At 39.2% G+C, this 15,680-nt stretch overlaps 1 protein-coding gene across 1 annotated transcript in view; it reads left to right on the forward strand.

Moving 5' to 3' along the window:
- Positions 1-15,680, forward strand: part of LOC124263234 (autophagy-related protein 9A-like) — a 216,914-nt gene that overhangs the window by 87,073 nt on the left and 114,161 nt on the right. Inside the window, exon 11 of the mRNA XM_046697826.1 lies at positions 10,241-10,325. Coding sequence (XP_046553782.1) covers positions 10,241-10,325 — 85 coding nt within the window. The remainder of the gene's footprint in view (positions 1-10,240; positions 10,326-15,680) is intronic.

Genomic DNA, 15,680 nt, shown 5'->3' on the forward strand with positions numbered 1-15,680 from the left:
TTTACCTTGCTGACAGGGTTAACCTCTTTGGTCATGTGGACAAGGCGTCCAACTTCGGATTAGAAGGTCCGTGGTTCGAATCCCAGCACGGGACTCGGAAATTTTATGGCCGCTACATTGGCGTCCAACGTGGGGCTGAGCACGTTCATATCAAATTTGAGCAGTACCCAAGTCTCAGTACCCAACTATGCGGCTCGGGACGTGCCTTCTGTTGACGGGGGAGTATGTAGTAGGGCGTGGAGTCATCCCACAGATGACATCCTTACCTTGTCAGCTTGCTGACGGGGTTAACCTCTTTGGTCATGTGGACAAGGCGTCCGACTTTGGATTAGAAGGTCCGTGGTTCGAATCCCAGCATGGGACTCGGAAATTTTATGGCCGCTACACTTGCATGAATTGATTCATGTAATTTTGTACATTCTGTATTTTTCACCACTTATCATACTCAATTTATAAATCATTCATGGCTGAGTGCATGTATTTGTGGCTGAGCGGTCTAGGCGTCTGACTTTGTGTGCTGGCGATTAGGTGCCTGACTCTGAGGGTGTGGGTTCGAATCCCCGGATGGGACTCAACCCCAAAAGTACTACAATCTGTACTTTACTAAGAAAGTGTAATCCCAAATATATCATATGTTACATTTGACTACTTTCTAAAATGGCATTGTGTTATCCTATCTCCCAGAGTGTACTCTCTCTCTTTTAATTGATTGTTTAGTGGAAACGAACTGAAAACAAAGTTTCTGGCCTCTCTTGAATCCTTCGCCTGAACACTCCCCGTTCCTGGGCAGCCTGGCAGCCTCTTGAGAAGCATGTAGCATACTCTCCGGTTGGGCATGTGACTCCCCTGTCTAGTACATTCTCTTTCTTGTTGAATTAGAGTGCTGACATGATATTGGACCCTCACCCATCATGCAATGACTGCATAGGCCTTTGCACCTGGACCTCAAGATGTAAAATTTGTGAGAAGCTCAATGATGACGACTTACTTCCTATAGCATGGTCGGCTAGCAGATAGGATAGGATGGGAAGAAGTCAGACGATATGGGCCCTCCTGCACCCAAGAAATTGAAGACAGATAGAACTACCTAGAAGAATGCCCACAGGAATTCTCGTTCAGCATCCGAAAATTATGGTTTTCTGTACACCCTGTCAGACTCTTACCTCAGCGAGATTCATACATTAGATACAGCAAGAAGTTCGCCAATCCTCTGCGGTCTCGTCTAGAGTGGTGGTAGTGAATAGATCACCAGATCAGCCAGGAATCGGCGCTCTTCATCTACTACCCAGGAATTTATGTTTACTGCAGACATCTCCAGAAGATCAGTGATCTCGACCTCTGCAATCTACGATTTACAACCAGCGAATCTCCTGGGATCGGCGATCCTTTCTTCAGCGACAACTTCCACTGGATCAGCGATCTTCCCTGAACTCACAAGTCATTCAGCATCCTTTCTACATCGGTAAAACCCTTTGATCACCGCTCTTCCATCTTCAGCAGTTACGATTCGGTCGGCTAGTCCATCCTTCAGCAACTATAGTCCGTCTTCTGTATATAGAGCATTCTCCGACCCTTGACCGACGATTCCTGCGGTTGTGACCTTCAGCGACTCAGCTCTCAGGTTTGGTGAACCTGCCCAGTTCCCTCCCTCAAAAAACGTTCAATGTCTTTCAACAAAAGTTTGTAACTATATCGAACAGAACCTAAAGTGGTGCCTTTTGCTATTTACAGATTTTGGCTTTTGTATTTTTCTCGGTTTCCATGGAAATGATTTGGACTTAGTCTCCAAAGGGATGGGTGGGCTTCGTTTCTGGAGGACATTTTGAAAACCTTTCAATATCCTTCAGCAAAGGTTGGCAGATATATGAGGCAGATCCCAAAGCAGTGCCCTTTGCTATTTGCAGATTTTTGGCGTTTTTATTTCCCCGGTTTCTATGGAAACGATTCGGACTTAGTCTCAAAAAGGGGTGGGGTGGGGGTAGGGGTAGGGTATGGGCTTTCTTCAAGACCATTCAATATCTTTCATGATATGAGTGGTTGTGCCCATTGGCCTACAGTAGGTTGTTGAGAGTTTGGAAAGTCAAGAACATGGTGTCTATATCAGCTCATTGCTGATCTGGTGTGAAGTCTTGTTGATTTAAGGGATGGAGCCTTTGAACGGTGCTGCCTCTGACAAACATTGCACCAAACATAACAATACAGTACAGTTGAAGGAAGAGATTTGGTGAGACGTAGAATGTACCATCCCCATTGATAATTTCCGCAGCGCAGAGATGCTCCAGATTGGTTCTGGTGGCGAAACCCAGTATCTTATCAATCATCAGGAACTGTTCTGCCGAACCTGTGCATGAGCCATTGTGAAAATGGGTGTCCTCCCATTTGTGAGAACTCCCAGTTGTGAGACACATTAATTAATGGTTCAGTGCACTTAGGTGGTGTTTCCACATCCCTACAATGAAAGTGGGATCAGCCCAGCCCAGTACCCACAGGAGGCATAGTTCATTGATAAGTTGATTAATGAAATAGATTATCAAAGATTATATTTACACAGAAGAAATAGTTCATTGAATATTTTATTTATTCAGAAGAATATGTAATTATGATAACACATTTTTATTGACTATTATGAACATATTATAAACATATTTTATTATTATTTATGAAAATGAATTGGGATTGGTGAAGTATTACTGCTTATGTTAACACCGCTCCCATGCAACATAAAATATCAAATGAAATGGATATTGACTATTGCATAAATATATCGGCGTTTAGGTCGCTAGATCCGAGCCTGAGGCAGCAATGAACGATTTGATAAAAACAAGAGCCATAATTAAGATCAATATAAATCTTGTTTTCGGTTTTTGTAATTAGGTTTTAAAATTCTTTGAGACTGCATGACTCTTTGGTATTTGGTAGGGCATTCCATAAATTTATTGTGTCGGGTAGAAAGGGTTTGGCATAAGGGGCATTTCGACTGTAAATTTCAGAGTTATTTCAAAGTTATTTCTTAAACTATAGCTTGTAGTTTCGGAGACGGAGTAAATCTGAGTACTAGGTAAATTAATTTCTCTTTGATCACGAAGTTACCTACACAAAGTGTTTAATTATTAAAGACATTTACCTGAGTATGTTAATCAATTTATCTTATAAAGTTTCATTAAGTTACCTCCACAAGATTCAGTTACATAGCAAATCAGTAATTAGCTAGGGTGAATCCATTCCATCAGACAGGGGAGTATGGTGTGTTTTCGTTGTTAATTACCTACTCCACTGTCTCATAACTGGGAGTCTCACAACTGGGAGCTCTCACAAATGGGAGTAGACCGTGAAAATGATACCCCCTCTGGCCTAGGTTGCTTAGTTAATGATTGATTTCAGATGTAATCCCTTGTCATCACATTGTTACTGTACTTCTAAATTATCTTCTTGTTGTTTTTGTTAATTACATATATACTGTTTATATAACCCTGTTTTCTACCTGAATCATACCTGCTTGACAATGATACGAGAATCTGTATCAAAACGTTGCATCACCTGAATAAAGAAGTTGTTCATACATGAAATTCTCTGACTCAACAACTTCTAAAAATGCCACTCAAAGAAGTAGTCATAAAACTGTTGACTACATATCTAGATTTGCACTATTTTATTAATTCTGTTTGGGAAATTTTGTTTAGAGTTCACTTCGCAAATATCATACCATTCTTATATGTCGATTTCCATGTTGACCCAATAAGTTAACAAGAGATCTGTGCATAATAAATTCAGTGTGGAACTAGTAGACAAAAGAATTATTATACAATTTACAATTGTATAATTGAACTAAGTTTACCAAGCAGTACAAATTTTGCAAAGAAATTACTATGGAACTACAAAATAGAGTGACAAATTCAATAGCAAGATAACATAAACACCTTAATTAAATCAATAAAGACAGTGACAATAGCATGACAGGGAAGTGTTGGTAGTATGACAGTGAAGACTGGGAATCAAAGGTGAAGAGCGATCTTCAGATCCTGCTGGTCTTGATGTAATGTGCGATGACAGGCAAAGCATACAATCATGTGCTCCATTAAATACTTAGAGGTGTCCGCCCGGGAAGTCAACAAATGAAATTTCATTTATCCCGGGAAGTCGGCAAACTGAGTCCTGGTTTGTAGACAGGTGCTCTACCACTTTTTCCCAGGTAGTGTTTAGACAATTAAGTAGTGATATTTTGAAAGTAATTGCCTGTGCAGTAGCAGGTTCCAAAATCGTAATCTTCAGTAAGAAGAACCTGACAGGAAATTATAATTTTATGATTGGCCAAGATAGCATTGAGTTTGTAAAATAATATAAATACCTTGGTGATGTTTTTAGTAACATTCGTTCCTACGCAAATACTAGAAATTCTAATATTACCCAGGCAAATAAAGCAATGCATTTGTTGTACAAGTGATTAAAAAAATACTGATATGTCTATAGAATGTAAACTTTATTTATTTGATTGTACTATCTGTCCTATTTTGCTCTATGGGAGTGAAATATGGGGAGTTGAAGATGTTTGGGTAGATGCCATCGCTTGTGCTCCTCAAGGTCAAAAGGCAACACAGCTGATGGACCACGTCACGTCAACTTGGATCGAAGGTTCTTGGCCACTGTCTATGTGGAACCATTTTCGTAATGATGGACATTGTACCAACAACAATCTTGAAGGCTCGCACCACAAAATAAACAAATTTGCAAAGAAAACCCATCGGAACATCTATGAACTCGTACGTCTCATTCAGTAAGAACAGTCAGTGGCTGAGGTTAAGATCCAGCAGATCCGAGGACATGGCAGAGGACCTGTGAGGAAGAGGTAGTATCGGCAAACTGACATGAGAATCAGATCTCTGAAGGATGACTTGATCACCCAGAGACTGTGTGAGATGGACTACACAGATCATGTCTTGGAATTCCTTCACCTGGGATAGACATTGCAGACTGTGTGGAGTCCTAAATGCTTGCAATTGTTTAGCTGTATCAGTGCTAGTTTTCAATTAAAGATTGATTTCTACATTTTACACATGTCGATGTACATGCTCGTTGTATGCGGTATATTTGTTGGAAACATTTTGCATATTCAGATTCCATTAAATTTTTATACCAGTGCTAATCCTTGTTGTGTTCACTGTTTGCCATGGAGATTAAGTCAGTGGGGCGTGAAACCAGCCAAGCGTAACAATAGTCTGATGCCTGCAGAGTCGACACTAATTTTGGGTGGTAAATCTTTATTTGTCGACTGCCCCGGTTAGGAAATATGCTTCATTAAGAATGTTTGACTTAGTTCTAGTGAGGTCACGCAGGTACAAGTTATTTTGGGCAGAATAAAATTTTACCCCAAATGTGACATTGTATTCAAAGTTCATGCAATCAATCTCTGACCTGTCTGTCATGTAATTAGTCCAGTCAAAATGTGACAAAACCTCCAAATAATTGGTACAGAAATGATTTGAATGTTTTCAATATGTTTAAGTTATAACTAATGAGTATTAAAAAGTCCTCCCTTGAAATATGATGCTAAGTCCTATTTTGGGGGGTAAAAAGTTTAAAAATTGAAATCTTCAGTAAATAATTTAAAAAATCTAATATTGAGACACAAATTTACCTTTTTATATATATTTTCAAAGAGTACACAAGGTACTACCAATAGATGAATTAGAAAAGTCAAATAATGTTACCGGAAGTCCTATTTTGGGGTAAATTATTTTCAGAGAATATTATTAAAAATTTCATATTGAGACACAAATGTACTTTTTATGGATATTTTCAAAGAGAACACAAGGTATTACTAATACATGGGTTATAAAAGTCAAATAGATGTATGCTAAATCCTATTTTAGAAATACAGTTCACTCTACCACCATGTATAGTGTAATAAAGCACACTTTCGCCCTGAACTATCATAGTTAAAGCATGAGGACGCTTGCGTTTGAGTGCTTTTAACGTTATAATAGTTCAGGGCGAGAGTGTGCTTTATTACACAATACATGGTGGTAGAGTGAACTGTATTTCTTTTCTAAGATGCCAAATTTACTACTTTCTAAGGATAATTACGATTAATCTAAGGCAGAAAACAAATGACGGTGTCGGTGACCTAAATTACGAATCCTCGCACAGGGCTAACTGGCGCGCTGTTCTATTCATGTGTCTGGCCCCCTACGTTAAGACGAACGTTACCAGAAAAAACAAATGATAAACAGTTTGATGACGATTAAATATCTTCTCTAAATTATTTTCATTACATCTGTGATTAACGTAAACCATATGGGGCAATATGAACGTCGCATTTCTACTACCAACGTAAGTTTAGATCAGTACATCCAAATGAAGCCGAGTAGTCAAGCGACATTCCACGATGGCATTGTGGGAATGTAAACATTGCGAAAGTTACCGTGTCGCTGAAAACTTGTGAGTCGAGTTGAGACATTTTAACTGTCAGAAAACATAAACGTAATATTTCCACCAGTGATGTTAGCTGCGTGAAGCAACTGCAAACCAAGAAACGGGATGCAACGGGATAGTTTACTGTAGGAGGCTGTACGAGGCGATGACAACTGACATGCATCGTGACGTCATTTACATTGTGACGTAATGGAAAATTGTTCGATTACGAGGGGGCAGACTAGAATGAGTGCAGTGATTCCAATGCATTGTGACGTAATGCAAAAAGTGCACATTATCATCTGATAAAGTATTGTCGGCACCTTTGATCTTTCACCGAAGTATCTAAGAATATGGGGTAAAAAATTGAAAAGTTAAAATTTTCAGAGAATAAGTTTTAAAATCTCATACTGACACCCAATTGTACTTTTATATGGAAACTTTCAAAGAGGACACATGGAACTACTAATACATGGACTGGAAAAGTCATAATTTGAATAAAACCATAGATAAAAGACTTTCCAGAGCATATATTTTCTATTTTCAACGGTAAAATAAACACAACGTCAGGAACATGCAATTTAGTTCCTCTTTTTGCCTCATCAAAGTTATGATTAATCTGAAAGGGAACTATCCTCTATCAGTATGGAGAAGCTGTTATATCTCTAAAACTAACACATATTCATTCATAAACTTTGAACAGAGAGAGAGAGAGATCAAGTTATGAACTTGAGCCCTGAGCTATTTTAAGATGTTGAAATGTGTATTTATTGTTTTCTTGGCAATACGTTTGACTTTGTTCATAGTTGTATACTTGCAACGGCTATATCCAACGCCAATAGGAGTTCAATTGAAAAACTAAGTTGTGCCTTTGCTCTCCAGGTATTTGTCCATGACACTAGGTTTAGGTTTACTAAAAGAAGAGTGTATTTATTGCTAAAGACTAAAATCCACATCAATATTTATCTGCTGTAACCTCATGGAACCGATTGAAGTACAGGGGACCAGATCATGCATGATGGAACTTCCATGTCAACATATGGGTGACAAATTCTCACAGTAAATCCATTACAGTGTCCTATGTGAGATTTTATTTGTCAAATACAACCAGCTGACTTCCACGTGAATATGAGTCTGTGTAGATCACTTGACTCTGGTTAACCTAATATATGTGGCTTGTCGAAATGTGTACCGACATTGTACGTCTTTGTCTTGACCGCTCACAAACACATAAGTTGAGCAAATACAGCTTTGAGTCTGGGATTCAGGTTGATCATAGGCACGAAGGTGACATAACTCAATACTGAGAATGATACAATCTAGTGTTTCATTTTATATTCTACATGAATTGTTCAAGACATCAAGCAATTTGATTCAGCATCTCCGTAGCGTATGAACCCAGGACATATGAACCCATCCCTTTTAGTGCATCAACACCTCAGCATTCTTGGCAAACAGTCACCTAATTGGCAAAAACATCATCGGTATGCATTAATCCATGTTCTCAGATTGATCTAAATTATCTGTTGCAAATTGAATGAACTGACCCTGTGTACACCCATTTTCGGAAGTGGTGCACTTAGCTCCTTCTGTAACTAGAGATTGTAATAATGAACAAGATATTAATTAACATAACGGTTGGCTTGAACTATAGTGATGGTGACCCTGAACACCAAGGGCTTGACAGAGATACCCTTGGTCTCATAGTCTGTATATTTGAATTAATTTTGAGTATCGTGCTTGGTGACAATGCTATTCCAAGCTAAACTTAACAGTAACAGAAGATATTCTGAGTAAAGGAAGTCCAATAATTTGAAGGGTTTTGTTCAGGCTAACTTGAAATATTTGAGAAGTGGTTGGGTGAGGTGATTTGATTCAACGGTGCTTGCAATAGTTTTTCACTTACCAGTACATTGAATTGTACATGATTTCATGACAGTTACCCCCAACGACATGTAATACAATGGGATATATAGTCATCCCTCTTGTCAGTCAGAGATCTTTTCGTTTCCTGAGCAAAATTTAAAGATGATTGATAAACAAGCATGCACCACCTACTATTTAAGTATTTGAAATACTTAAAGTATTTGTTCATTAGTTATTTCAGTTTCAAAAATACTAATATTAATAGTTTTTTTACTAGCAGTAAAAAGGACAATTCTGGTTGTGCTTTCAAACCTTTCTAGAGCTTTGATCAAGTAGCCCAGCACCCGTGAAGATCCAGTTTAGAATTGATCTTCAGTAACCCATGCTTGTCTTAAGAGGCGACTAATGGGATCGGGTGGATAGGCTTGCTGACTTGGTTGACACGTGTCATCATATCCCAATTGCATAGATCAAGGCTCATGCTGTTGATCACTGGATTGTCTGGACGAGACTTGATTATTTATAGACCGCCGCCATAGCTGGAATATTGCTGAGTGCGGTGTAAAACTAGACTCACTCACTACAAGAAGCCTAAGTTAATGATTTTTCCAAGTTTACGAAAAAGATGTTTTTCAGTTAAAATATGTGTTATATATCTAACTTACGTGAATTAGTTTCATGTTTTTTCATGAAGATTTCAGTCCGTTTTTCAAATGATTTCAAATCAGATAAAAAAATACCAGTTATGCTCTAAATATTTGCAAGGGTTCACTCAATTCTGCTCACATAGTGGTTAAAGCGTTCAGACCGGGGTTCGATTCCCCACATGGGTACAATGTGTGAAGCCCATTTCCATTGTCCCCCGCTGTGATAATGCTGGAATATTGCTAAAAGCGGTGTAGAAACATACTCACCCACTCTGCTCACATAATAATATGTAGTTGCCAGTTAAAGTTAAAAGAGAACAAACTTATCCTTCAATCACCTTTTGAAATTGTTTTAAAATTAATAGCATAGAAAATATTAATGGTATCATATTTTCCTAATCTATCATTCTGGCATATGTTTCTTCAAGTTCTGTTAAATCTTTATACAGAATGTCCCATTTATCACCAAGGTGCGTAGTCATACACGACCGCAGTGCATATAGTTCTGTGGGCTAATTATGAGGCTGAATCACCTCAGTCCTCCTCCTCATCTCTTTTAATTGTAGCTTTTAGCTGTCTATTTAATCCTTTATCTGTTTGGCTAACGATAGCCTCATCTAGTTAGAGTTTAAAAAAAAAAAATAACCTTTCCTTTCCATTCTGTTACTTCGATTTATTGTAAACAAAGGGGAGATAACTCTCATTTACTTGTTTCCAGTGTGCTGGAGTGTTCAAAATCCAAGTTTAAACCTCATGTCATAAAATTTTTTTCAGTTTTAATTTTCATTATTTACTATTTTGTACACTTCAGTTGTATGTTTTGCAAGATTTTATACCATTTTCTGGCCTTTTTTTCAGAATTAAAAAAAATAATTGAAAAATACCATTTTTCATAGTTTTTGCCCCAAACAAGCCACTTAGCATCAACATCCAAGGGAAGACTTTTTATGTATTGTTTACATAACCATTGTAAACGATATAAACACAAAACCATTTCTGTACCAATTTTTTGGAGGTTCAGTGATTTTTTCCACTAATTTTACTGGACTAAATTGATTGTGTCAGTCACTTCAATACAGCAGACAGAGTGTGGACAAGAGTTTTCACTCTCGAGCATCCAAGAATTTGCAGACACAGCTGATTTAATTTTTCACAATCTCTCAACTCAACATTTCTGTTCCTTTGGTTTTCTTGTATTCATATTTTTTGCCCCTGTGGGCTGTGTTGGTAGTAGGATAGCCAGTGAAACTGGTGATTGTAAGGACGTGGCTTGATGTTGGAACATGAAAAGAGGGTTTATGCATCTCTTCATTTTGTAGGGGGTCCATGGTCACCATTCGCAAACAACTGGCACCTACGAGACGACTTCAAGCAAAGCCACAAGAGACAAATACTTGCAGACAGGTAGGGCTACATCAAGTTAGTAGTTTATTAATATTTACTAAGGGAATAAAGTAACATGTTAAACACAAAGTTCAGTAAAAATAGATTAATTATAAAATCAGGCGCATCGTATGCAATAGTTGAAGACTTCTCCTTGACCTTAAGGTCGTAATTCATAGTTTGCATGTGCATGTTAATTTATATGCTCAGTTTGAATGTTTGCATTGGTCTATACTACTACTACAAGCAGCAACACATCCAACCATTTACGTGCATATTACTAAATAAATACAATAACCTTACCTCTTTTCACCTCACTTCATGTCACTGCCAAGAAACAAACCAAATTTCTCTGTGCCATTATTAATCACTGGAGAATGGGAAAGTCCAAAGAAATATGCCAGTCGATAACTGAATTCAAGACATCAACCTATCCAGCGTGTACTGTGCTTTGTCCAACATTATCCACTACAGACATCTTGATTGTCTAATTGTTATATTTTACTGTACTCAATTTGCTCTACTTACATTTATCTTTGTTGTTAGAATGTTATCTTTGAACGTTAATCCTACCTTGTTTGAACTTATCAATATGTATCTGTATATAGTAACTCATTTGCTTACTCAGGTTTTTGAATCATCAATCTGATCCTTTCTCATTTAACAACAGACCACAAGTCAGCATAATAAGCCCAACCTTGTACAGCATCATGATCATTTATGTATTTTATCATGTCCAAACTTGTAACATTCGCTGAAGTCCTGATTATGATGAAATTCCGCTACTACACCATTACTGCAGCTACATACAGGTTATCACGTGCGCATGTTTTGGGATGGTTAATATCCTACATTAGGAATAAACATTGTATTTAGCAAGCCTTGGCGAGCTTAATACCTAGTGTTTATTCCTAATGCAGGATATTAACCATTCCTAAACACACGAGTGTGATAACCTATTTATCATTCAATGACATTCATACTTTATGCGATTTCAGTTGCCACAAATCATGAAACTAAACTTCGTTGAATCTGCACAGATTACTCTGACGTAACAATTTGTGCATAGTAATACGTTATGTCACAAGCTCAGTCACACAAGTTTCTACTGATCACTCAATTGACTGCGTTAGATCATCTAGTTCCCTGTAAGTTTTTATGTTAAAGCACGTATTGTTGTAAACACAGGGCTTGAAAACTCCACTCGTCTGCTCGTATTGACGAGTAAAATTAGTTTCGGGCATTTCATGACATTCTGCACCTGGATTCCTCTGCTGTCTGCTCATTAACACTGACCGTCAGTCAGGGAACTGGTGTTGGTATCTTAATAATCCTATGAAGTTCTATCTTCGCTCCGTAATCCACTCCATCTATCATTACCAGACGTTAATTTTCTTGGATCAAAGTACCGTAACCACGGCTGTTAATCCGGACACAATCACCGATAGATGGGCGTGACACCATGTTTGTTTACACTGTAAAAGTAGTCCCTAAAATTTGCATATGACCTCTCTAAGTTGCATCAATATCCGTATATGACCCCAACCGATAGCGAAAATATCCGTTGGCTTTAGGCCGTCCGTATTTTGTTCTGTGTTTCTCATCCCCCGACCGACCCAAATTTTCCTTCCGACGGAACAAAAATTTATTTTTTTATTTTACAAAATGCCGCCGACAGCAATAATTTCAGCCCAATCAAACGAAAACTGTGTCTTAAAAGTCAACTTTGAAAAAAAATATAACATTTTGAAAAGTCTGTCAAGCATCTAAATGGGCGATCTTTTTGAATTTATCTTCCCTTCACTAATCCGCTTGGAGCGCTGATCTGGACGGTCCAACCTTATGGTGTGGCACCAGTGGCGACCTCGGGAGCTCGACCGACTCGACCTCGCAAACTACATGACCTGTCTCGACCTCACAACGCCAGGGTTATGTCTCCCCTCATCATATTCTTGACCGATGGGGGAGGGGTGACTCATGTCATGTCGGGTTCCCTAATACGGAGACCGATCCGTAATTCTTGCCTCTTATATACGCCCCCCCAATATTTAAGGGCGCGTACACGCGTCCGGATGGAAAAGCAGGTGTGATACGACAGGCCTGTCAGCCATGTATAATAGTGTATACAAATATGTTGGTATTTCAATTTGTCATTTCTTTATGGACATAGAGTACTTGACTTAAATTCATGGCAAGTTACAATAATTTGCGTGAGGACCATTTTATATACATGTACATATAAATACAGACATATACAGGATTGTAGTACAAAAGTACATACTGACAGTATTGATTATATACCACGGTTACACAAAGTACAAATGACTAATTTATAATGGACAATATTGTCAACATGATGTTGGCTACCTTATTATAAATGAGAATGGACCCCCCAAAAAACCCAAACCAACAACAAACACATGGATGTAGCCATTGGCTTCGTTGATACGATACAGAAGGTGTATCATCGTTACAATACACCAATGAGCACTCACAACGATTATGAGCAGTATTTCCCGTACTTGTTAGTGCCATCCACACATACCACTGCTATAGTGTGTAGTGACAACCGTTAAGAGTCGATAGAAGGGTACAGTCGATATGGATAACTGGGTGGTGGGTCTGGTTGGGTAGTCCTGTCGAGTGCCCTGATAGAGTAATGGACATTAGCATGGACTAAGTTAGTTATATAATTGGACTTAATTATTTGTTTGAGTTTCCTGGATGCTAGTTTCGATATGGTGAGATGGGGAGGGAGAGATAGACGCGTTGTTGAGACATGATTAACGACTGATAAGTTGTTCCCTGGCCTAGTAATCGTGAGTTGATCAGCGAACAACCTGTAGGAGTCATTAATGACCACAGATGAAGGCGAATAGTCCTGGTGTGAAAGGGACAGATCAAGGGGTGGTACATTAATCTCACTTTTACACAAACGGACTCCGTGCCTGAAGAAAAGCAGGTATACAGTATGGACGCAACCTTTGTTTAAAGTTTATACACATACAAACTCAGCGATAGGACAATAAGGAATTCAATATGAGGAGAACAATTTCTAATTTGAGATAAGCTTGAATACGGTCAAGTATGGAGGGGGTGGGGCTGGCAGGGGTGGAGGGAGTCCAGACGAGTATATCTGACGTGGTTGACGGGCTAATAGTTCGACCCTCAGGTGACCAATTCTTCAATTCCATAGTAAATAGTATAAATCCGAATAGAATCAATATTCCCCACATTGCCATATTGAGATACGTGAAAGGGTTGGTCCAACTAAATGTATCGGACTCTCCACTCGTTGAATTTAGAAATAGTGGGTTGGAAGGATCAGTATAGATAATTTGGTCTGTCTTTGCTTGTGCAACCACATGTTGAAGATTGACACTTAGTTGTTTATCAGCTTGGATAAGTTTGTTGAAAGTACTATTTGCCAAACGAAGTGGTGCCATTTTGTATTGAACCGGTTCCTGAGCTAACAATGTGGGGATGGAGTTTTGGATTTGATCTGTATCGAAGAAATGGCGTAAGAACCCAATGTTTACTGGATATTCAATTTGGGTGACATTATTATGGATACTGCAGTCATTAAGACGTGGGGGAATAGTTTTATTGCTTGCAAGTAGTGAGCATGAACAATACATAGGGGCAAGACACAAACTACATCCCTTGTGGGTCTTAACCTCTCCTCCACATTTATACTTGATATCAGGTACGTTTTGTAAAACGACTTTACCCGACCTAAGTTAAAAAATGTCTGGCCTAGTGCCATTTGGTAAAAAATGAAAGTTACATAATCTATGTACCAAATCGATGTCGTTAAGGAATAGGGCGAGTGTACAACTCGGTGAAGCGAACGAGGATTCTGGTGGCAGTATATCACAGTGAATGTGTGACTGTCCACAACACGCATCGTATTGTTCAACCTGGAATTCTACATATGTCTCACTTTCTCTGGAGATGGCAATATATGGAGCCACATCACGGACTATAGTTGCGTGAGTGGATGCCACATGAGTCGGAAGTGAGAATGTCAATGTCCTGTAAACGCGCAGTACAGCACCGTCAGACACTAAAGGCACTAGTAAGGTCACAAATATCATATCGTTATGGCGGGCCAAGTGGACGTCGACGTTTAAATGCAGGGTAGTTTTGGGCCAAGGTAAGAGACTTCGTGTTTTACGTGATCTGGATTTGATCTCGGGAGTGTCCGGGATAAGATCCTTGATCAGTTTAATGTTGTTTACTAGGTCAGTATTGGCGCGTTTGTGGATAGAACTAACCAGACTGAGTATAGTGCTTATATGAAAGTGCGTGTTTCTACATGTAGCGTTACGGTGGTTCGTGCAGGCAGGTATATGGTAAGACATGCCTTTCAAGTACGGCTGTGGTAGGTGTAAGGCGAATGTGTGTGTCCATGACTCGTCATACGTTGTGAGTTTCCCTCTCTCGGAGAATAGTACCCCGTAGTGTAGACGGTCATGATCCTGTCCGTGGACTGAACTGGTCAAAATGACCAACAGCAACCAGGCACAGGAAAGTATGTCGGTCATCATCCTGTGTAAAGATAAAGGTTATTTGGTAACCCACTGGTAAACTACTCTCCATCCATTCCAGTAATTATATTATTATGACCTTGTGGTGAAATTCATTAAAAAAAACCATTCAATAAATATATTCTTAATGAACCATGGAACATTCACACATCTTTCGGCTGTGCTGATACACACGTTCTCCACTTAATTATATCTACATAGCCCGAAGACGTCTTCTCACAATTACTTCAACAGTTCCCTCGGGTTGGCTGGCCCTTTAACTTCTACGGGGCCTTGTGGGAGGGGGAATGATTGCTCTATCCCCCCGTCCCATGGGTATCTAGCACGCCTGTGGACCCGTCCGTGATCAAGAGACGGGTAGATCCATCAGCCGCCTTGTCGCGTAACGACAAACACCTGGTGTCTGTCCAGGGCCCACAGACAATGGCGTGATGGCTCTTTTGTCTGCGGGTGGTCCTGTACCTGTTTCTGCACAGTTGACACCTCACTCTACATCATTTCACTACTACTCACAAACACCTGGTGTCACTCCAGGGCCCACAGACAATGGCGTGATGGCTCTTTCGTCTGTGGGTTGTCCTGTACCTGTTTTTCCACAGTGACACCAAATATCAGCACTGCACAACCCTTCCATTCTTCAAGTCTTTCATACATGAGTAACCAAAAATAATTTTTAAAAAACACCAAACAAACAAGGCATCTACACAGGTGATGACCGAACTATTGCATGTATCCTATTATATGCGTGATGCATCATAAGTTGTAACCCACTCCTAATGGGTTATCAATGTGGGTACCTCGAGGGTGTGATATGGAGAACTATCCG

Source organism: Haliotis rubra, unplaced genomic scaffold, assembly GCF_003918875.1.
Source record: "Haliotis rubra isolate DU_JTF1 unplaced genomic scaffold, ASM391887v1 Scf873, whole genome shotgun sequence".
NCBI lineage: Eukaryota > Metazoa > Mollusca > Gastropoda > Lepetellida > Haliotidae > Haliotis > Haliotis rubra.